General features: G+C 46.5%; 1 protein-coding gene across 1 annotated transcript; it reads right to left on the bottom strand.

Annotated features, from left to right (window-relative positions):
* Window positions 1-131: 131 nt before the first annotated feature.
* Psat1 (phosphoserine aminotransferase 1) lies at window positions 132-24141 on the bottom strand. The gene is made up of 9 exons (XM_004862548.4): window positions 23960-24141; window positions 20964-21024; window positions 19864-19933; window positions 16893-17098; window positions 15855-16027; window positions 13806-13975; window positions 6505-6633; window positions 2107-2244; window positions 132-1234 (listed from the first exon to the last, which is right to left on the bottom strand). Exons 1-9 carry the CDS (start codon window positions 24017-24019, stop codon window positions 1129-1131), a joined length of 1113 nt encoding a protein of 370 aa, XP_004862605.2. The 5' UTR covers window positions 24020-24141; the 3' UTR covers window positions 132-1128.
* Between the last annotated feature and the right edge of the window lie 450 nt (window positions 24142-24591).

The following is a 24591-nucleotide window of genomic DNA, read 5'->3' as shown; positions in this document are numbered from 1 at the left end:
TAGTCAACATGAAATACTGACAAGAGATTAAACAGGGGGAAGGACCCTTCACAAAGACCTTCTGGAACTCACAGCATCACTCTGGTTAATCACTGCAAGGATAACAGCCAAGTGAACAAAGGATAAGGGAGTCAACAGATTTTTAGTTTAATGGCATAAATGAAAAGCAAAGAACCAACCATTTCTTCCACATGTTCAACAGAGAGTAAAAGTGAATTGTGGAACTTCTAGAGCCTTTTCATAAAGCAGCACATGGACAGGGATTTGACAAACTTGAATAGTCTCTGCGTGTATCATAAAGAACTGCTTTATTAGAAATATAACAGCATAGAGATATAAACTGTATGGTATTAAAAAGAGACCTTGTGGGGCCGGGGATTGAGCTCAGTGGTTTCACTGCCTGCTGCGCAAGCGCAAGGACCTGAGTTCAATCTTCAGTACCAAAAAAAAAAAAGAGAGAGAGAGACCTAGTATATAAACATTTATATAGTAAGTCACTTTTCTCTTCATAAGAATAACGATATAAGGAGAGATCTACTGTCTGCCGTTTGCCTTGAACTTCAAAGCACTCACCACATTGTCAACACCGACCTTCACCAACAGCTCTGGAGGCCAAGAGACCCCACCACTGTCTCAATTCAAAACTACACCTCGGCCCCCAAACCGTTGCTATGTTTGTGTGACTCCAGAAATAACTGCCACTGGCACAGTTAAGTCCAAGGCAAATTCCAATACTGCCATCTACCTTATAAAAAACAGCAGCAGCTGGGCCGGGGATTTAGCTCAGTGGTTCTGCTGCCTGACTCACACACGCAAGGTCCCAAGTTCGATGCCCAGTACTAAAAAAAAAGCAGCAGCAAAGGCAAAATTAGACTGGAATTCGTTAGAAAAGCAATGGAAAGAGTTTTTAAAATGCTTCCGGTTCAGGTCAAGATTAAGGTAGCCATTAGCTGGTGGTCCTGTCAGCTTTGCAGAACTCTAGATGTTTTGCTGTTTTTTGCAAAAAGAAGAATCTGTAAAAACTATGATCATTTGAAAAAAATGTGTTCTTCATGTTTTTGCAGCCATTTCCCCAGTTACTCTAAACTTCACTGCTCAAGCGCAGAGTACAAACCAGTTAGGATGTGTTCAGAGTTGATGCATTTCCAAAAAATTTTCCATGAAGGCAGCCAGCTTCTTAACATCTTCAACTGTGACGGCGTTATACAGAGAGACCCGGATGCCTCCCACCGACCTAAAGTGAGATCAAACAAATAAGAACAGAAGCATTTGGGCTGGGGTCTCACTCAGTGGTAAAGCACTCGCCTAGCACACGAGGCCCTGGGTTCATCCCCGGCACTACAAAAAAAACAAAACAAAACAGCAACAACAGCATCTAATTTAACTTACCATCACCACAACCCTTTCCCTCATTACTGCTCCTGAGACAAAGCTCCAAGTCCACAGTGCCCATTGTCCCACCTGAAAAGCCCTACAGGTGGCAGAGAGCTTCCAACACTTTCATTAGAAAAGTTTCCCTTATGCGAGGATGATCCATCATGCTCACATTTGGATTGACTCAAACTATTCACTCCGGACACATGAAAAATTAGATGAGGGCAAGAGTAGAAAAGTCAGATAGACAGCGACCAGTTCACCACATCATTCCAGAGCTCACCCAATAGTGCTGGCCACAGGGGTGGCAGACAGCTCACTGCTGCTGTTGCTCTCATGCGTAAAGACAACTGCTGTCTAGAGTCTGCAAAGTTAATCCTCTATCTGATGTTGCTGGAATCCCAGCAATGTTCTCAAACCGGATCGGGCTAGTGTCAGCTTCATCAAGAGACTGCACGGCAGGCTCTGTGCTGTAAGAGCTGGCTAAGAGATTTTCACAGCTGACTTTGGACAAAAGCCCCATGGATGATGCGGCTCCACCTACCCTCCTAGCTGGGAACCAGACCCAAGGGTTCTGTAGATGGGAGGCATGCACAGCCCTAGGGCAAACAGACTTCCCCGAAGTTAAGAAAGTACCAGTCCAAGCTGATTAGGCTCTTGAATTTGTTTCATTCTGCATTTGAAAAGGGAAACCAAATCTCTGGCTAGCTTCTGGATAAGGGGTGTACTTACCTATGCCCTTTCAAGGAGATCATATTGAGTTCAAGTGCTTTATCAAGGAATCTTTTCTCTAGCGCATCATCTCCCTTGGCACTGCCAATGCGGAATGGAATATTCATCTTGCTTCTATTCTGGGGCTCCACTGGACATCTGAAACCATGTTTATTATTTTAGCTACTTCTCTGAAATGCATGGGCTATCATTAACAAATCTACAGGCTTAAAAAAATTTTTTCTAGATGCAAGTAGGAGATTAAAGCAAAAGAAAGAAAAATCTTCCCCCAGAGGGCCAAGCAAGTAACTGCTAAGAAGGCTGACAAGCTTCAGAGCAGACAGCAGGTCAGGACAGAGGGAAGAAGGGATTTCTGGCACAGAACCGCACTGGTGAAGACCTGGAGGCCACCTGCAAGTCCTCTGGCTTCACTGAGGCGTTGGGATCCTGGGGAGGGTGTGGCTGCAAAGCCCGAAGGGACCCCACAGACAGCTTTACTGGAACTACCCTGGATCCTTGAGGGATAAGGAACAGTAATAGGTCACTGTCGCATCCTACACTGAACTTGCTGATCTTTAATTCCGTGCTGCCTCTGTGCCCAGCAGAGTACCGGGGAGAGGGTGGCCACTGGGACACAAAAATCCTCGGTCAACGAGTGAGTTCAAGTATTGACGAATGCTGCAAATGTGGCTTCAGATTTGTCCAAACTTACACTTCCATCCTGTGCTCTGGTTGGTTGGTTGGTTGTTTTTCTCTATGGTACTAGAAATTAACCCTGGGCCTTTGCACTAAGCCATATCCCCAGCCTGTTCTGTTTTGGTTTTTCAGACAGGTCTTACTCCATAAGTCACTAGGTTGTCCAGGCTGGGCTCAAACTTGCAGTCCTCTTGCCTCAGGCTCCCAGAGTGCTGGGATTATAGGCAAAGGCGACCGTGCCCTGCCAGGCCCTGGGTTTCACTTAGTTATTCTTCATTCAGTTGTGGCTTCTTCTGTATTAAGGCTAGTAATCTTTTTATGTTTTATATGATTTTATGTTATATATTTCAAATTTTTCCTCTTGTCATTTGTTGTTTCATGTCTTCAATTATGTAACATTTTTAAATTTTCATGAAATTAAATGTCATTATTTCAATGCTTTCGAGTTTTGTTGCTTATTTAATAAGGCTTTCTGTACTCTTAGACTTACAAATTCTCACCAATATTTTCCTGTAGGATTTTTATAATTGTTTATTGCCTTTAGATCTTTCTGACTGTTTAGATTTTATTTTTGAGTATGGTGTGATCCAAATAATTCTAAATTTGTTTACATGGACTGTCATTGCTTCAAACAGTATGTTATGAATACACTTTTCATCTAAGTTAACATGTAATTACTTCTTAAGTAAGTACAAGTGTTTCTGGATTTCTTTTTTTTTTTTTGGTACCGGGGATTGAACTTGGGTCCTTGCGCTTGCGCAGCAGGCAGCAAAACCACTGAGCTAAATCCCTGGCCCTGTTTCTGGATTTCTATCCCACTGAACCACTGTCTCCTTGTGATGGTGCTGCAGTTTAAATTAATATGGCTTTAACAAATTATAATAGATCATTTGGTAGTTTGTCCTTAAAATTTTCAGCTGTCCTTTTGCTCAAAATTGGAACAGATTTTGTCTGATCTAGAAATTTCACAATTTTTGTGGCTATTGTGAATTCTTTCCTTACTACATACATAAATGCTACTTGTAGAACATGGAATCACAACAGACTCTTAACACACTGAGTTCTTACTGCTCACAATTCTGCACTTGATCATTTCTACATTTTTCTGTTGACTCTTGCACTGTTAAATAGCAAGTCACACCATCTGCAACCTGCTTTTTCCCATTTCCTCGGTGTGATAATTAAAGAGGACCACAGGCCCTGGATGAGCACTCATGGGCCCCACCAGCCCACATTCGTACAGTGGCTGCTCCATTTCCCAGCCATAGCCTTAATCAGTCTGTGCCTCCACCGGGTAGGCTTTGAGTCTAGGTCACAGGGCAGCAATGACAATAAAATGCAATCCTATGAATACACTGCCTACAGACCCACCTACTTCGTTTCATTTTAGGGTCTTTACTAGGCCCATCATACACATTTCTTTCCTAAGGCCTGGTCTTCATAGAAGGTAACCTCACATCTGGACACAGAATCTGTGGCTTGGACGTCCTTATAATAATGAAATTCATATCAACATATGTATTAAGCAGTGTATGTCATGAACAAAGTGCTCTACGCAATAATAACCACAAAGAGTAATATTAAGAGCTAACAGGTGAAGAATGCTCACAATGTGCCACTGTTTCTCGTGCTTTATACAAATAAACCAGCACAAAAGACTGTTTTTAACCTTTATATTATATACACCATGCTCACTTACATTTCCATTTAGTCCTAAGAGATATGTACATTATCATGCCCATTGTACAGAGAGGCTTAACTCAGGTCATTGGACCAAGGTCACATGGTATAGGTTGCAGAGGGCTTCTAACCCCAAGATGCTAGGCCACCCTGCCCCTCACTGGCTCAACGCCAAGTCACCAATGCTATGGGGTGGTTAGGCTGTGGAATGAATCGGACTTCTAGGGTTGTCTTATCTAATCTCAGTGGCAGCCTGGGCCAGAGTGGGTGCTCAGGAGCCACTGGAGGGAGGGAGGAATAGACAGATGGATGAATGGGTTGGTGACTGAGTGACTGGGTGGGGTGGACAGGTAGGTGGACAGATGGCTGAGTAAATACTTGCTAATCGAGTAGATAAGTGGACATGTACACAAATGAGTGAACACATGCACTGACCATGTGCTCAGACTTTTCCATACCTTGCTTTTCAATCCAGCATAGCCATCTTCACCAGACAATTAATTGTCTCCAAACACACTCTACCTTCTTCCCTTAGTGCCTCTGGGGGTCATCACTTCCTTCTTAAAAATCCTTCCAAGTATGCCTGCCCTCTTCTCTGCCTAATCTACTCACACCCAAAGGTTTGAGCTCATCCTAGAGATCTCCCTTCCCCTTCAGCCATTCCCCTGTTTCAAGCTTACTTACGTGCACTGTTTGTAGCCCTTGGCTATGAACTCCTTGGCCCATCTAGTGCTAATCCTGCATGTTAAAACCGCTCCAGCAAGCACTGCTGGGGGCTCCCAGCCTTCTCCTGTATCAGGGACTAGGAGAGAGACTCTCAATCTGCCTTGTCTCTGTTGCACAGAAGCAAGGGCAGCAGAAAGGTACAGTGTGCATCCTTTCCCCATGAGATGGCAATGCAGAGGAAGCCAAAGGCCAAGGCATCTAGCCAAGCCCAACTCCCCCAGGGCTCACAGCTGGAAGCCCATTGCACACCAAGAACGCACAGGAGCAGGCAACAAGCATTTTAGAGGAAAGGCCACGGCAACACACTGCTTTGTCCTAGCTGTCCAAAGGGTATGCTCTCACTCGTTAGCCATGGTAGGGGGCAACTCTTGGCTAAAACACAAGTCTAACTTGTGTCAGGACTGAAGCATCTTGTTTTCTATTGCATGTGGCCTATAAAATACTCAGACTGTGCAAATTCCCTCCTTACCATCAGGAAGATATTTTTGTTACAACAAATTGAATCTCAAAGAATAATAACCACCATGAATAGGGGTCCTGCCAGGCATAGTGATGCATGCCTATAGTCCAGCTATTCAGGAGGCTGAGGCAGGAGGACATCAAGTTCAAGTCCAGCCTGGACAACTCAGCAAGAACCTGTTTCAAAATAAAAAATGAAAAAAGCTGAAGATGTAGCTCAGCACTCCCTGGGTTCGATCCCCCGTACTACCCCAAAAAAAGAAAGCCAGAGGGGGTGCTGGGGGTCCCAATCCATGTGCAGTGGCACATACCTATAGTTCCAGCTCTCAGGAGGCTCAAGCAGGAGGATCGCTTGAGCCCAGGACTTCCAGGCCAACTTGAACAAAATAGTATATAAGACACAAAAAAGAAAAGGAGGGCCCTGGCTTGGCTTGGTAGCCAAGTATAAATGTTAATGTATGTGTATTAATTGTATGTATAAACGCACACAGTGCACACATCACACACATACACATCATGAAGTCTGGTCCTTGATAAATGTTTTTCCCAGCAACACACAGTGGAAGGAGGGCGGAAAAGAGTCTACCCCAGGGATCAAACTGAGATTCTTCCTTAGAGTAATATCTCTGCAGTGAGAAATGTCACCACCCACTGGACACAGGTCCCAAAGTCTCGGATTCCTGGGGTGGAGAGCAGCAGGCAAGAATTCAACTCCCATGCTCAGGGGGCAACAAGACTAGCCACGTATATGCACCAGTACATCAGTGTTATAGAGAAAGGTAAAATACGGTCATTTTTAAAAAGGTATAGTTTTCAATTCATAAGAGGCAAAATATGAGATGAAATCCACTGACTTACACATAGAATCCTTGAGAATTATCAATAATGTCATAGATCATCTTAGATTTGATGGAGCTGAGCTTCTCCATGTTTGCTGCCCCGCCATTGTTCTTAATCCACTCCAAGACCACGCCCATGACATAGATGCTAAAATAGAGATGAAAACAAACATCTATTTATTTCACCTTTGCAAAAGTGAAAGACATTCAAAAATTGCTGTTAGAACTGCATTCAGACAGATAAAAGCAGGTCACATGTAAACAAGAGAATGTCACAAAGCCAGGACAAGGGTCAACCCAGATCCCAAGGGCCACTCCAAGGGGCACCTCAATATAGTCTCACCAGTCCCTCCCTGCCTAGCCCACACCCTAACACAGACTCCCCATGACACCTGGACCACACCACCCAATCCCCAACATCATCAAAGCTCATCTCCCCAACTCTACCCAGCATTAACTCCTCACTTCCTGAATTCCCACAGCCCCTTGCCCATACTACCTGCAGTCTTCTTCTACTACTCACCCTTTTATTTTATGCTTCTGTGTGCCCATGTTTGGGAATCTAGTCGTGGAAGGCTGGAAGCTCACACCATTCACCTTTTCTATCCCCTAAGCCCTAGATCAGTGCCTTCTTCCTAGCAGAGTCAGTGTGGCATAGTAGCTAAGATCACAGGCTCCATGTCACAGTCCTGATTCCAGTCCTAGTGCTACCAAACATACTACACAGGATGAATCACTCAGGAATCTGAGCCTTGGCTTTCCCACTGAGAACAAGAACCACCTACTTAAGGTGGGCACTTAGCATTCTGCCTATCCTCCTCTTCTCAAATCCACCCTCCCACCAAATACGCAGATTCCCAGCGAGCCTTCCCCCTCTAGACCAGATGGGTGTAGGACCTAACCTGACCAATCAGAAATTTCTCTGGAGCCAGGGTGGTGGTACATGCCTGTCTTCCCAGCAGTCAGGAGGCTGAAGCAGGTGAATTGTGAATTTGAGGCCAGCCTGGGCTACAAAGCTAGTTCAATGTCAGCCCAAACTACATAACAAGATCCTTCTCAAACAAATGAAACGACAAAAATAGAAACTTCCCTGAGATTTCTCACCTGGGAGTGAGGAAAAAAGCAAACTGAGTGCGGGTGCAACTGTAAGATACAAAGTAAGTGCACTGGGGAATCTCATTTCTAGGAAACATTTAAAGGAAGCTCATGAGACACTGAAGCCAACATTTCAGCTGAGAGGAGCCAAGATCAGAAGTGGACAATAAACAGTGGAGGGCATGTGTTCCTGGTTCCAGGGTGTCCTGCTGTACCACAGCCCTCACTATAGCTTGGGACCATCCTTTTCTGAGCCAAGTACAGTAGACCCTCCAGTTACAACCGGCCTAACATACGATCAACTTGAGTTACGATCGGAATTTTAGTTTTAACTTATGAACAAAGTCTTGAGTTATGACCCAAATGCTGGCTGCTTGTGCTTCCAGATGGTCTCAGATAGATTTAACCCTTAAAAAGTTCTGGAAGGAACATTACAACATCCTTTCCTGTGTGGGGTTAACTGAGAAACCCTGGGCCACTGTCTAAGGACACCCAGAGCTGCCTGTGTACAGGAGCGAGACTTTGAAGGCTGTGTAGAGGAAACTGAGCCTTCAATAACCTCTCGAGGAAAAAAAAAAGAACAACCTCTCCAGATTCTGCTGCCTGGCTCCTCAGGAAACCCTGGGATGAAAGGGCAACAGCAGCCAATTACTGATAGAGGCAAGAGGGAGAAGCAGAAAACAGCTTCAGATGGGGCTCCCAGGCTATAGACTGCGAAGTCAGGGGACAAAGGAAGAGGAGAAACACAAGGAAATGAACCTCTGTAGCCTCCAACTATTTTTTTACTGATCACATAATCCTAAGGTCAAAGTCTGCTGTATCATACTTTATAGCTTAGGAAACAGGTTCAGGGACCTTCATTTCCCTGAAGTCATCCAGGGACTGGCCCTCAAAGCCACTCTAATGCCCAAGCTTTTCTCGCTAGCCCCAGAGCCATGTGGTCAGCCAAAGGCTTCCTGCTTCTACCACTAGCTCACCTGCTAACAGGGCAGCTGGGCTGTCCCCAAGCCTCAGTCACAGCCACTAAGTCCAGCCACTTCAGTGTGCACGTGGTGTAGGTTAACAAATGATGCTGCCAACCTCTCTGCTCTGCAAAATGGAATCTCTTAAGACTCCACTGACTCGAAACTGCTCCTCTCCCACACTGCAGCCTGCTCAACTACCACGAACCACAGAAACACACCCTGACGTGCTGTGTGATCCAGGCAGACCCTTAACTGGTAGTTTCAGGAAACTAAGCTTTGCCTTCCCCTGCAACTCTGTTATTCAAGAATTTCATGTTTGTTAATTCTCCAAGTCCAAAGCTTCGGTATGGACCCAGTACAGTCTACTGTCCTGGCCAGGTGTCAGGAATGACACACGAACCCTCAGGTAGCTGCTGTGCTGGGACTCACTGTCCACAGTGTTTTGGCTTGCTTCAGGGATCTGAGTGGACAGAAAACAGAAAGCCCGCCCGCCTCTACAGCCAGCCAGCAGCCAGTGCTGGGTCTAAAAAGCCTCAGCAATGGGCAGCTAGGTCAGGAGGAAGCAGCTATCCTGAAGACAAGAGTCTGGCTCTGAAGTGGAAGGTCCTGCCCCACTTTCCCAGCTCCCTGCATAGCACTGATCTGTGGCCCCTGTGACTGCTCACCACGAGGCCCTTTTGGCTCCCAATTCATTCTTTTTGGGGGGGGGCAGGGGGGTTACTGGGGACCGAACTCAGGTCCTTGCGCTTTCAAGGCAGGTGGCAGAACCACTGAGCTAAATCCCCAGCCCCCAATTCATTCTTAACTCACGCTTTGACCCTCTACAATCTAAAATCTTGGAACCACAGGATCTTACAATGCCTATGCAGTTTTGCAACTTGGTCTCAATTCTGCCCACTACCGCTTTTAACAGGTCTGTGCCTTCACTTCTAAAATGCCACCCACAAACACACGGGTTTATCATCTAAGCCTGCCTGTCAAATGTTTACAGTACAACTGTTCTCCAGAATTCCATATAGCTATTAAAAGAAAAGGGAGCTGGGGATTTAGCTCAGTGGTTCCGCCACCTGCCTCACAAACGCAGGGTCCTGAGTTCGATCCCCAGTACCAGAAGAAAAAAAAAAAAGAAAGGGAAAAAATGGTAAGCATTTGAGCTCACATGGCAGTGTGCCCAAGCTGTACTGCTGGGTGGAAAAAAGGAATTCACGTAAGAACTCCATCTGCACAATTAAACACATGGCTCTACACACAGCTGGCCCTCTATAGTTGTACCTTCAGTATCTGTGGATTCAACTAATCTGGGACAGAAAATATTTGGGGGAGGGGAAGTATCTGTACTGAACATGCAGACTTTTCTTCTTGTCATTATTCCTTAAACAATATAGCATAACAATTATTTTCATAGCATTTACACTGGACTAAATATTGTAAGTAATCTGGAGATAATTTAGGGTATGCAGGAGGATATGCACAGATATACACAAAAGCTACACTTTTTTTAAAAAAAGACGGTCTTGCTAAATCTCTAAGTTCTCAGCCTGGGCTCAAACTTAAGATCCGGGTCTTGCCTCAGCCTCGTAGAGTGCTGAGATTTCAGGGATGTGCCACCACCAGAGATGCCCAGCTTTACACCATTTTCAGTAGGCGACTTGAGCTTCTGATAATTATTATCCACAAGGGTCCTAGAACAAATCCCAGACAGACACACCAAAAGGTAACTGTATTATACCAAGTAAAGATTTTTTTAGGGTACATAGCAAGCAGTTAAGAGTGATCACACTGGTGACTCTTATATGGAAATCTTACATACACGTTTATGTTACTTTAATAAATTTTTTAAAGCAATATAAACCATTCGCTGTGAAAAGCACAGGCTTAGAAAAGCACACCAGGAAGTCCTGGGTACTCCTCCCTGGCTGACTGAAAGATTCTGACTCTAGAGATGAGCTCTGGACTAGAGGCTACAGACACAATTTTGCAAGCGAGGACCTGGAGAAAGCAAGCACAGTCACACGCTTTGCCACCCTCTGCAGTTCCAGAACTGTGGGCTCCTCCCATCCCAGCTGGGGAAGGCACCCCGGGGAGAACTAAGCCCTTTGGAAGGCTCCACAGGCTCCGCCTGCACCTCCCTTTCTGCTAAGAAAGATGGCCAGACTGACAATGTTTTCATTTCATATTTTCATTGAAGCAAAAATAACTAGATTAAAAATGCAGCTAAATACTGCAGCTAAAACAGATTTATGCTTTGGGTTCAGTTAATCATGGTAAGTAAAAAATGTTTTGTGGAAAAAAAAGTGTTTTGTGGGGCTAGAAGGGACATTCAGGCTTCCTTTCCTCTACTCATTAATTACCTTCAATACACCCACAGGAAGTGTTACAGAATGACTGTGGCCCTTTATTCTACCCCAGTGTGTTGCTCGGGGCTACAGAGCAACTATTTGCAGCTCAGTTTACCCAGCACAGTTAAAACAAAGTTCCCAGGGCCTGCAGTCTTTCAGCTCTGACAAAAACAAAACCACAGGCATCAGTTCAAACTCCAGCCCTTATCTACCTAATGATGACAAAGTCCTAGGAAGGAGTTCTAGGCGCCTCAACAGCCTTACACAGGACTGGGGAGGACACTTAAGCATAAATCCTGATGTCTGTATGTGGAGATGGCTTATAGGCACTGCAACCAAATTCTAGTCCAAGTCATCTTCCAAGTCATCAATTCCTGCGTATTCCTATGTTTTGTGGGGTTTTTTGTTTTGTTTTTTGGGGGGGATTTGGTACTGGGGGGGGGATCAAACTCAGGAGCCTGTGCTTGCAAGGCAGGCGGCAGAACCACTGAGGCAAACCTCCGGTCCAGAATAATCATTGGGGTTTTTCTGTTGTTCTTTTGTCTGTTTGGTACTGGGGATCAAACTCAGGACCTTGCACTTGCAAGGCAGGCGTGGTAACGCTGAGCTAAATCCCCAGCCCCCTCCTGGGTATTCCTAATACACACAGAATTGCATACTTTTGTCTTCTTTGGGAATAAAAGCAAAGCAACCTCCAGGGGGCACCTTGGAGTCAGAATCTCATCAATTCTAATCCTATCATTAAGAATCCTGACTACTCTAACATGTTCTGATCTGTGGGGGCCAAAGAACCGTCGCCCCTTTTCAGCCCTTGTTTCTGGCTCAGCCCCCTCCTGGGACAGGAAAGCCCTAGGGAAGGGGTTCCTGTGTCTCCCCAGTGGACCAGCTGAGGGGTCAAGGTCAGGCCAAGCCTGGGATAAGGGGGAGGCTGGCAGGGCAGTCGCTCTCTTTCCACATCTCCAGCCATTTTCACCTCCCATTAGATATCTGGTCTGCTTTCTCACTGTTTCCACTAAGCAGTTTTCACCCAATACTAACAGCATATTTATTCATGTGCTCAGCATACTTTTGAAAAACATGTTTCAAGGTAATTCTTGGAGAAGTGCAGAGTACATGGCTCACCCTGGCCCCTGCCACCTGCCAGCCTGGGCTAAGCCCTGCTCAGAGCTTGCTGGCCTTGAGGGACATTTCAGGGACAGGCCTTTTTCCCTGTTTCCTCCCACCCTCTCAGTTTTCAAGATGGTAGTGGCCTTGACCTATCCCATCAACTCAGTAACTGTGAGAAGGCTCTGGCCCCACCTAACAGGTAAGGAGCCCACCTCCTCCCTCCTGCCCCAGGTAGCCCTGCACCCTGCACTTTGGGTCCCCAACAGTATAGTCCCCAATGGCCTGCCTAGTTCTGTTCCAAAACTGCCCAGTACCCAGTGGTGTTTCCCTGCTGCCTAGAACCTCATGCCTGGGTAGCAGGTGACAGAATTCAGGCCCACACCCCTACCACTCACTTTAGAAACATTTTCAGCTGCGCTGGGGGAGAAGGGCAGTGTTAGAAGTGCCCAAGAGAGTCCGGCCCAGAACACCCTCCTCCTGAGGAAAGTGGGGTCACGCAATGAGGAGCTGCTTAGAGGTCTCCACTGGAACGCTAACTTTGGGAAAACTCCTTTCTTACAGCAAGTTATAGCATAGGAAACATGGCCTAGAGGCAGTGCCTAGGGAGGAGAAAGCTCTGACAAAGTCAAGACCAGGTGAAACCATCCACTATACTGGCCTGACCCTAGCCTGGAAGAGAACTTCCAGACAAAAATCCAACTGAGCCATATGATTGGACTTCCACAGGCATCTTCCTCCTGAGATGGAATTCTTCAAACAAACAAATGCACAGACCATTCTGCTTGCAAAGAGCACTGGGTCTATGGGGTGTACACACCCAAGCTGTCAATCACACTGCACTGCCAGAGCCCAGATCCCAGCAATGCCACTTGTGAAAACATGACCTCAGCTCCTCGCTTGCAAAACAGGAGTAAGAATCACAGTGCCTGACCTCCAGGGTGGCTGGAGGATTAATAGGGTCCACCCACACTCTTAACATCATACAACCTATGAGGATAAATCCATAAACTGACTCTTTCTCTGTGTCTACCCCTGCTGAGTCTCTGGGAACTAATAACAATAAAAAGAAAGCAGCTAACATTTACAAATCACCAAGTGCCAGGTATTCACTATGTACAAAGCACGTATCAACTCACTGGGTCCCCACAGTACCCCAGAAGAAGGGTACTACTACTGTCACTTCGAGAGGAAACTGCTGGTTCAGGGACTTCCCAGAGGTCATAGAGCTACTAAACAAACTTTCTCAGACAGTGGTTAAATCATGAAGACTTCCCCAAAACATCCAAGTCTAGGAGCTGAGGCTGTGGAGCAGGGCAACCCTGCTCTCCCTGCAACACTTCAAAGCAGAGGCCCACTCAGCTAAGGGTCAGCTGCACTACCAGGACCTCTCCAGACTGGTCTTCAAAGAGGAAAAGTGTTACAGGCCAGTGCCGTCAGGCAGTCAGCTCACACAGGCCTAGCAGGTAAAGAAGTGAAAGCCAGGGGACTGTGGAAGGCCTTCTGGGAACATGCACTGGTTGTCTGCGGTGCAGGCCGCAGGATTTCATCTACAGAGAGCTCTGAGTTAATGGTGAACCGCCAAAGCCTGGACTGCCAAGATCAAAAGAGCAGCATACTCTCCAAAGTCAAAGTGCAGGAGAAAAACTGATCAAACAGTGGGAAGAGGGCCAAAAAAGGAGGGGAGCTGGGCAGAGCCTGACAGGGCCTTAGGTCACCACTCACAGAAGGTGCTAGGCTTTAAGAAGTCACCACCCCTTGGATGGGAAGTACTGAGGCTCCCCAAAGGGGTCCCCAGCACTGTGTCCGACAGTTACCTGAAACATGGGGGCGTGTTGTACAATGAGCTGCTCAAAGCCTGTGCTTTGTACTCCAGGACTGAAGGGCACTCCCTGAGGGCAAACCCCAGCAGGTCATCGCGGATAATCACCACTGTGACCCCGGCACAGCCAACATTCTTCTGGGCACCGGCAAAAATCACACCAAACTTAAAAAGAGAAAAGCATACGATTTTAGGAGTATTCATGGTCATTTTCATCAGTGCATGCAAACTTTCTCTTTGCAAACTAGCGCTTATTAAAGAAACTACTATCCCTGCTTAGGAAGCGTGCACCTGGGCCAGCATATCAGTACACACCAGCAATCAGCCAAGGCCTAGCTCTTGTCTGCAAGGGCTACTCAAGCCCAGCACCGAAGTGGCCTCAGACACATTCACGTTCTCAAAAGCCTCCATTCCCCGGCCAAACGAGCCCTCAAACTAGAGCTGCTCCCTGGGGTGCAGCTCAGTGGTACAATGTACACTTTGCATGCACCCCCAACACCGAAGAAAATAAAATAGTGAATAGGCCCTCTGAGCTGGTCTCGATGGCACACACGTAGAGCTCCAGAACTTTAGGAGGCTGTGGCCAGAGGATCAAAAGTTCAAGCCCAGGGCCGAGGATTTAGCTCAGTGGCACCGAGCCTGCCTTGCAAGCACAAGGACCCGAGTTCCATCCCCGGTACCAAAAAAAAGAACAGTTGTTCTTATTTTGCCGGAGATTTAGCTCAGTGGTTCCGGTGCCTGCCTCGCAAGCACAAGGTCCAGAGTTCGATCCCCGGTACCAAAAAAAAAACAAAAAACAAAAAAAAGGCAGTTCTCAGGCAGGCGTGGTGGCACACACCTGTGAGTCCAGCTATTCAAGACTGAGGCAGGAGGCCACATTTAAGGCCAACCAGGGCAACTTAATGATACTCTATCTCAAAATAAGAAATGGCTAGTGATGTAGCTCAGTGATCGGGCTCTTGCCTAGCACGTGCCAGGCCCTAGTTCAAGTCCCAGTACCCTCACACACACATACAAACACACACACACACACACACACACACACAGTTCTGACACATGCTTCGATATAAGCAAACCTTAATGTTATTATGGTGAGTGAAATTAGCCAGACACCAAAGTGTAAGTATCACATGATTCCACTTACAGGAGGTCCCTAGAGCAGCTCAGCTCACAGACAAAGTGGAAAGGTAGCTGCCAGGGGCCAGGGACTGGGGTCTGCGGGAGTGACTGTTTCATGGGTACAAAGTTTCAGTCTGGGAAAATAAAAAAGTTCTTAGAGAGGGATGGTGTGTGTCTGCATAACAAAGTGAATATTCTTTTTTTTTTTCAAAGTAAATATTCTTAATACCAATGTAATATATGCTTAGCTTAAAGATGGTTAAGGCCAGGTGTGGTAGCACATGCCTGTAACCTCAGCAACCTGGGAGGGAGGCTAGGGCAGGAGAAATGCAGGTTCAAGCCCAGCCTAGGCAACTTAGCGAGATTCTGCCTCAAAATAAAAAAGGGCCTAGGGATGTAGCTAAATGCGAAGGTCCTAGGTTCAATACCCAGTACCACAAAAAAAAGTTAAAGTGATAAACTTTATGTTAAGCATACTATACCACACTTTAAAAAAAAAGTAGACTATCATCTGGCTGGCCTGACTGTTGCTTTACATTCTTTACAGACAATGGGCCCTGACCATACACACCCAGTACAGGGTCAGGCCACCTGCAGAGTCTACACATCCTGTGTACACTTCTCGTGTCCAAGTGCCTGTAGCACGGAAGTGGGGGCTTCACACAGGTGCCCTGCGCTGGGATGAATGGCATGTGCCCTTGGAGAGAACAAGCCACTCCCAAAAGCAGAACTTGAGCGTAGCCCAGGATCTGGGAATGACAGGATTTAAACTTCCAGACAGCTAGTGACAAGCAACTGCCATCCTGCTCACTGACGTCGGCCTTGTCTTCGGGGGCTCTATTAGCCCCAGCCTCCCATGGCCTTTCCTGTTCTCATAAACTGAAACACCCCTGAAGAAACCAAGTCAGCCTCATTTATGCTCTACCTTGGAAACATCCACTGGCCTGGATAGGAAGTTGGAGGACATGTCACAGACGAGGACCGCTCCCTTGACGTCAGGGATGAAATCAAACTCCACACCGTGTACAGTCTCATTTGCACAGAAATATACATAGGAGGCGTCCGGGTTGAGGGTCCAGGTGCCTGGGTCTGGAATTTCTATCACAGAAGACAAATTTAAGTGCTCGCTTTGGCAGCACCTATACAGAAGACAAATCTGAAACTCTGCCTTTTGGCTTGAGTTTTCCTTATGTAGATGAGTGTCAACCAGGAGACTCAGCAGTTCCCCCTACAGTGAGACTGACTCCAAAGCATTCTCAAGTAAAAGCACCTTCTGTTCTTCCATTACCATCCCCACCAACATCCTGAAGGATGACCCTTCACACCCTCGAATGTACTGGGCACAAATAACCTTTAGAAATGGCATACAGGATAGTGAGGTTCATTCCTGTCCCTAGCATCCATCCATCCTACCTCCACTGAGAGTCTAGTGGTTTCTTCCTGAGACCCAGCCCTCATCTTTCAGCCCATGTGGCTCCAGGGCTCCAATCAAATCCACAGACTCAGAGGCGGAATGGGACTTAGGTGCCGCCATGCTGTCTGATTCACACCGGTTACCTGAGACTTTCCGAGAAGGCCCCAGCAAAGGCAATGAAAGCTGGGAGAATAGTAGGGAAGGAGCAGCTACAGCCATCTTCCAGAAAGGGGGGCGGGGGGACACACAGCCATTTCTGACTGTGGAGCCATCAGGAGGACACAGGAAGACACCAGACCTGGAGGGGCTGTCAGGCGCCCTGAGTGAGCCACACCTAAAGCCAAACCCAGCCCTCGGCTTTTCAGTAAAGTGCACCTATGAAAACCTTTCCGCAGAAGCTAGTTAGGAGTGTTCTACTACCACAGCCACCCAATCCAAATGGCGTCCAGCTAAGTACTGACAAGGCGAGGAGAGCACGAAGAAAAGTGGATTGCCCCAGGCATGGAAAGCCCAGCAGTCAGCTCTGCGCTGCCAGGTCCCAGAACTTACTGGTATAACTCCCAAGTTTAGGGTGGACAATATTCACAGTCCCAAACTTCTTAGCTTCTTCTGCAGCCTTAGCTGACCACGCTCCTGTCACCACATAGTCAGCACACCTTCCAGCTTTCAGGCCAATCAGGTTCAAGGGGACAGCACTGAACTGGCCACAGCCACCTCCTTGCACAAAGATCACCTTGTAGTTGTCTGGCACAGCTCTGGGCAGAAGCACAGGTTAACAATACATACAGACTCATGTAGTCAAAGACGAAGAAAAAGTGCTGTCTTTACCTTGGGCAGATTATAAGAAACTCTCACTATTACTCCGTCTACCCCAGTCTAGTTATTTAGCTATGCCTTTCTTGGCCAGCTGTTTATTGAGGGCTACAGTGGAAGCCTATGGTTACTGTCTAACAGAAGCACCTCCTCCTTTACCTGGTAACAACAGCCTGCTGCTCCTGTGGGAAATCATCCCCGGGCCACTCAGTCCACCCAATGTGGCTAGCCCCAGCTCCAGATGAGCACATGACCCAAGCTGGCCCATGGGATCTGGTTCCGGGACCTGCTCAGTCTTCTCAGGTAAGTCTGGAAGAGCAAACCCTGTAAACCCTGGTGGCCATCTGGCAAAGTTAACACTTAAGAAAGCAGAGCCAAAAGCTGGGCATGGTGGTATATGGCTTATAATCCCAGCACTCTAGGAAGCTGGGGCAGGATGACGGCAAGTTCAAATCCAGCTTAGGCAACTTAGCAACTTGGTGGTACACTGTTTGAAAATAAAAAACGAAAGGTCTGGGGATGTAGCGAAGTGCCACTAGGCCCTGGATTCAAGCCCCAGTACTGAGAAGAGAAGAGAAGAGAAGAGAAGAGAGGAGGGGAGGGGAGGGGAGGGGAGAGGAGGGGAGGGGAGGGGAGGGGAGGGGAGGGGAGGGGAGGGGAGAAAAGAGGCAAGCCCAGAGATTTAGCTCAGTGGTTTCGCCACCTGCCACGCAAACGCAAGGACCCGAGTTTGATCCCCGGTACCAAAAAAAAAAGAAAAGAAGAAAAAAAAAGAGGGGGGGGAAGGGGGAGGGAAGGAAAGAGAGAGAGAGAAAGAGAGCAAGGGCACACAACCCAGCAGCTCAGTGGCACTGCACCTGCCTTGCAAGCACAAGGACCTGACTTTGATCCCTGGTACAAAAAAAAAGAAAGCCAGCCAGGAAATGAAGAAAACCCCCTGATATCAAAATTAAGATGATGAAAAGCATGACACAGGTGGTAGAATAAGGGCAGTGCGACAGAAACTAGCCCCAAGTCATACAGCAGTCCATTTAGGAACAGGTGTACTGCAGGCAAAGAGCCAGGAGGAGTGAGCTGTAGCAGACGTAGAAATAGTAACGGGCACAGCAACATGGGAGGGTCTTCAGGAACAGATGGCATGCCAACAACTTGTTCTGAACTGTGCTGGCACAGTTCCCTGGCTGGCACTCAGGGCTCAGCAAGACAGCAGGCAGCCAGGTAGGGCTCAGACTATGCACAGGTTCTTGGCAGCTGGGGGAACAGTCAAGGCAGGGTTCCAGGCTTGTTTTTCAGATGTAGCACAGTTAAGGAGGAAAACTGGTTGGGTGGAAACCAGAGAGACCTAGAGATAGGGGTATAAGGAAGAACTTGAGGGCCAGGGATTTAGCTCAGTGGTTCCACTGCCTGCCTCACAAGCTCAAGGACCCGAGTTCGATCCCCTGTACCAAAAAAAAAAGCAGCAAAAAAAGGAAGAACTTGATTAGAAGGACAGAGCCATAAAGCAGACTGGGCCCCAGTCAGAAGAGGCTCAGAGCCATGTGCTCAATAGCACATCTTTCAGGCCAAGGGTTCAAATATCCTCTCCAAGAACACCACTGCTCCTTGAATGTGACATGGGACTCAGTGGGCAGAGTCGGCATGACAAGCCAAGGAGATCACCAAGCAGATCGCCGTCAGTTGTGAACACCCAGAAATGCAGTGGTCTCTCACTCCCCACACTATCTCCAAGCCCACCCCAGCTACTTCCCTTACCAAGGTAATTTAAAAAGAAAAGTTAGGGGAAAATCAAAACAGTTCCAATTTTGTCCATGCCATGATGCAAGGACAGTCCCTAAAATATTAATGATTATCTCTGACTGGTGAGGTTATAGATAAAATCAGATTTATTTCTAAAGTTGCAGCCTGTTTCTGAACATTCAACCGTAAACATGGATTATTTTTATGAGCAAAAAAGCAGGGAGTCTGTTTTGAAGGTTACCATATTCTTATGTACACGTGACTATATAACAAGTAAAAGCTCTCTTTTAATGGCAATTTATTTAAGAATAAGGTACCCTAAGAATAAGGCAGAAAAGGCAGGGCAGATAACCTCAGAGGTCTCATTAAGTAACAGAGCCCAGCGTCCAGAACTCTTAAAATTATCCACAGAAGGGCCGGGGATTTAGCTCAGTGGTCTTGCTGCCAGCTGTGCAAGCACAAGGACCCAAGTTAGATCCCCGCTACCAAAAAAAAAAAAATTATCCACAGAAAAACTGGAAATAAAGTTTCTCCAGACATTCCAATTCACCAAATGTGGGTGAGCCTTGAATTTTTTTAATATCTACCCCTCAATTAACAGATTTTGACAGTAACAGGCCCATACCTTGAGGACCCCTGAACTAGATTACAGTTAGTTATGCTGACCAAGGTGACCATTTCTTTGTCATGCAAATCCCTGTCAAGCCAGTTTACCCCAGTGCTGAAAAATCTCTTCCTTGATACAATGATTTCTCATCTTTGAACATATCACATAAACGTAAAAGCACACAAGCACAAGCTGGCTAATACATTAAAAGGCACTCTGTACTAATAGTGAATTTGAGAATAACTTGGCTAATTTTTATTTATGGAACATTCTGAACAAACAACAGAACATAAGAAACAATATAACAGACACTCAAATTTATGGAGTACCAAACAAAAGTAATTTGGTCTTTTTCAAACTTACAACAATTCTCGCACCAGAGTCTCCGTGCTGCCAACAATCTTGCCAAAATCTGATGATCTGTGACTCATTTCTGTAGAAGATAAACAACAAAAATAGTTTTATTTCAAAACCAAGTGAACATAGGGTTTATAAAAGGAAATAATACAGGAAAATTTCAGTTATTTTTCATTCAAATTGCGAGCCCATGCTCAGTTAACATAGAGGACAGCCCAAATTGACTTTTTAATTACAAACATTTTTATCTTACAGTCACTCTAGAATGATTTTTAAACTGTCACATTCAATAAACAAGCCACTTATTTACTTATCACTGAGTTGCCTGTGACTCTTCTTCATACCATTGCTTTCTCACACAGGAATCCATGTGCAACCTTCCACGCTGAGATCTCACTTCACAGAAATGCAAACATATATAGCAAACCCACAGGAAAAAATGTAACAAAATAAGCAGTACACTTAATCCTACAGTCTCTTAATATCTCAGTCTTTGGTACTTCCCCCCAAAAAGAAATTTAAATTAAAAAAATAAACTGCAGAACTCAAAGGTCCAATATTCTTCCATATGCCCCATAAATAGAGGGAAGAGAAATTCAGCAATGAAATTATTCATGTGCACGGTCAGAAGGGTTATGTACTTTTAAACTTTAATAAGTTTGTATTTACGTACACTAAAAACTCTAAGTTCAACATGAAGCAATATTATAAATGTTTAGTGGCACTGTAATGTAAATGTATGGACTATCTTCCGACCCCAGTTCCTGTGATTAACAAAATCAATCATGAGACAGTTTGCCGACATGTCTAAGCCTCTCACCAGTACTTATGCTGTTTTCAGAACTGTTGCTTTGTAGCAAACATGCAACCCAAGTTATTAAAGTTTAAAAACCTAACTTCAGGGCCGGGGATTTAGCTCAGTGGTTTTGCTGCCTGCTATGCAAGCGCAAGGAGCCGAGTTAGATCCCCGGTACCAAAAAAAAAAAAAAAATCAAAAACCTAACTTCAAAGATTATGGGAAGATCCAGTAGAAATTTAGGCTCAGTTCATTTAAACGAGTTCTCCTTTAAACTCAAGCATTCACAAAATCCACATGCAAATCTTACCAAGAACACTAATGCCAACTCCTTTGTAGTCTAGTAACTCTTTCTGCAACTCCAGTAACACCTAGAAAAATAAAACAAAAAAGAGGATTTCCACATGCTGTGCACAACTTTCCCTTTATACAAAAAAAAAAAAAAAAAAAAACCCTGGGGAAGGGGACCAGAAGGGAGTCCAACCCAGGACTGGAGGTTCCCCACCCCTGTCCCCACCCACAGCCAAACCTTCTCCTCCTGCTCCCCTGGAGTTTGAGTGACTTGCTCACTGATGCAACTCACACAAGTTGGGCTTGAAATTGGGCGAGGCGATTAAAGCTAAGGTACACTTTTTCCAAAGGCACAAATTCACCAATTCCCTAGGAAATATATCCACAAATCTCACCCTCCACTCTCTTAAAAGTACAAAATGGATAAAGTTCTGAATTATGCAGATAAGTCAATTTTCCAATCTTTTTTGGTCCAAAGTAGTATACTGGGACAGTGGGGTGGGTAGGAAGAAGAAAGAACCTGCTATGAATTCAGATTTATCCCAGGGGCTGGGGCTGCAGCTCATTGGCAGAGTGCTTGCCCCTGGGATGACTCTTATTCTTGTGAATGCCCTAGTATGATCTCCAGCACTCAGGAAGAAAAAAATCATCCTAGAGTGCTAAAATAAGACTGGCAAAATGCAGTAGCTGTGGAGGATCAGAGATGGATCCCCAAAGGTTCATTATATTATTATGAGCTTTGTGAACTGGGGATCTCCATAACAAAAACAAAAAAGACCAAAAGCTAAAAAAATAAAAATGAACAAAACGTATGTGCACAAGACTCTCTGTAGAAGAATCCAAATGGGAGTTAGCTTCTTTGAAATATACTAAACAGGGATTGGTGGCACAGCAGTAATCCCACCACTTGGGAAACTAAGGCAGGAAGATCTCAAGTTTGAGGACAGCCCAGGCTACATTCCAAGACTATTTCAAAAAAAAAAATATCGGGCCGGGGATTTAGCTCAGTGGTTTTGTGGCCTGCTGAGCAAGTACAAGGATCCGAGTTTGATCCCTGGTACCACAAAGAAAAAAAAAAAAAAAAAAAAATATATATATATATATATACACACACATACATACTAGGTAAAGTAGGCGTCACTAAAATATACACTGGATTGTAATTTGTCTAGAAAAATAATATTTTAACAATAAGAATTAGACAAAGAGGGGCCAGGGATTTAGCTCAGTGGTTCCGCCACCTGCCTCAAAATCACAAGGACCTGAGTTCAATCCCTGGTAACAAAAAAAAAAATAGACAAAGATTGCTCTGACAACAAGGTTCACTGTTGGTGCTTATTTACACTAGCTGATCAATTATCGTGATTTGATCAGTGTATACCTTGAATACATGTACTGAAATATCTTATTGTGCCCCATAAATAAGCACTATATAATTATCACATTCAATCCAAATATTAAAAATAAACTGTAGTGAATCCTTCCATACAGTAAAGAGAAATATTTATCTGTCACAGAATCTCCTTCATTGGCTCTAGAGATTTCAGGGCCTACCTTTGCACGTGCTAAGCAGGCCTGTTCTACCACTTAGCTACACTCAAGTCCCAGAATCATCTTTGAACTGGTTTCAGTACTGTATTTTTCTTTTTTTGGGTACCAGGGATCGAACTCAGGACCTTGCACTTGTGAGGCAGGCGCCATCACCACTGAGCTAAATCCCGGGCAGTACTGTATTTTTCTTATGGCAACATTCCTTGAAAAATATATCTATAAAAGTTTATAATCAAAATCATTAGTTTTTTTAAAACACTTGTAGCCAAAAAGCACAGCCCTTTTGATCCAGTAGGTTTTTTTCCAAACTGCAGAATTCAACTGTTTTTATGCTTCACAACTAATCTATTTCACAAAACAGACACACTAGAGCAGAACGGAATACAAAATAGTAAGTCACAGATAATTTGGTTAAATATTTCCCAAGACTTTTATTTTCATTATAATTATGTGCAGGTATTTCGTGGTTTTGTAAAATGTATTTTTCACTGTAGGCGACAGTCAAAAATGAGTTTGAACGCTGCTTGAATCTTTACCGTTCAACTAAACCAACAGGACACCTAAAAACAATCTGCCTCCCAGGTTACAGGGCAATGGAAGCCAAAAATCCTCCCAGGAAAATAAATAACCATTGTATTACTGATGCCCATTGCCACTATAATCAATTTCATAACAAACTACACTGGAAACAAATACTTGGAAGGCTCCAAAACAAGCCACAGGGGAGGGGGCGGACCTATGGGAGCCGTTCCCACAGTTCCAGCAGGGGCTCTCACCTAAAATGAACTAATAGCAGAAAAAACTAAGCCCGGTTCTCAGGCAGGGAGAGCTTTTCTAAAAGCACGCGGTCCTTTCCCTCTCCCGTGTTAGAGCCTCTGTTCTCACCACACAGAGGCGGCTCTGTCCCCGGACAGCGCTGCTCCGTCCAACAACAGTAACTGTAAAACACTTGGCTTTGCCCCGCTGCTGCCACTCACTATCAGATACAACAGCTCGGAGGCTTCGCCTTCCTCACTGTTGGCAGAGAGAGGGGAGGGGGAGAGGGGCTGTGGCCCGCCCAGGAGGATGGAATCTTCCCACTGCTCCAGAGCAGAGCCCACCAGATTTCAGCACACTCTCGAACGCCTTTAGGGGACACACAGGCTGAAAGCGTCAGGGGAGCGGAGAAAGGCCTCGGGGGACCGGCTGGTCCCGCGAAGGACCTGGAGGAGGCCGCGGAACTGAGACGCCCCGGATCCACCACCCACCGGTCCGTTCCCACGGGCCACCGCGCACACGCGCGTCCTCCAGGAGTGCGCGGCCGGGGCGGGCCCGGACCGCACGCGGCAGGCTCCCTCCCGGCCGCGAACTGAAGCCCGGCCGCCGGTCTGAGTGCGCACGCGGCTAGAGCGCGGCCGGACCCTCGCCGCGGGGCGCAGGGAGGAACGCATTCCCACCCGCGCGCGCGCGAAGGCCGAGCCTTACCGAGCGCGGCAGCTTGGCGGGCCCGGGCCCGAAGTTGACCACTTGCTTCAGGGCGTCCATGGTGCTGCGCGGCGCGGCGCCGGGCTGCGGGCGGCGGGCGGCGAGCGAGGTGGGAAAGCAGGGCTGGGACAGCCCACAGCCCGAGTCTCCTGGCGGCGCGCGCGTCTGCCACGGCTCCAGCCCTCTTCCAGCGCCTAGCCGGCGCTTCATTGGCCCGCCGGCGCACACCCTGCGCTGATTGGCTCTCGAGCCGGCGCCCGCGTCCCCGTAGGTCACGCTCAAGAATGGACGCAGTCGCTCCTCCTGGTCTTTAGTGTTTTGACCCCTCCTTTTCGATCAATGCAAGGCGCGCGGGAGATTGCACCAGCCGGCGGTGGGCTGAGCGCCCGGGCGAGGATCGCCTACGGCAAAAAGAGGCTGCTCCTGCCAACCTGTTCCCGCACGCTTGAGCCCTGGATCAGACCGGTTTCAATCCTCCGACACTCACCCCACCCCCTCTCTTTGGGCCTGACGGGGAGATGCGGGGCAAAGCAACAGCTCCCCATCCACCCACCTCCCCTAGGCAGAGTTCTGATGCTCTTGATCCAGAACCAGCAGTCATTAATTCACCAAACTTCTAAGCACCTCACAGG

This window comes from Heterocephalus glaber, unplaced genomic scaffold (genome assembly GCF_053883595.1).
Source record: "Heterocephalus glaber isolate CG9 unplaced genomic scaffold, H.glaber_assembly_v1.0 deba00001481, whole genome shotgun sequence".
Classification (NCBI taxonomy): domain Eukaryota; kingdom Metazoa; phylum Chordata; class Mammalia; order Rodentia; family Bathyergidae; genus Heterocephalus; species Heterocephalus glaber.
This window is presented reverse-complemented; position numbering and strand designations above follow the sequence as displayed.

Coding starts and splice junctions, on each gene's coding strand:
- Psat1 (XM_004862548.4), bottom strand. CDS start 24,019: ATGGACGCCCTGAAGCAAGTGGTCAACTTCGGGCCCGGGCCCGCCAAG. Junction 16,028..16,892: donor TAAACTTGGGAGTTATACCA/GTAAGTTCTGGG, acceptor CTTCTGTGATAG/AAATTCCAGACCCAGGCACC. Junction 13,976..15,854: donor GGCCAGTGGATGTTTCCAAG/GTAGAGCATAAA, acceptor TCTCTTTTTAAG/TTTGGTGTGATTTTTGCCGG.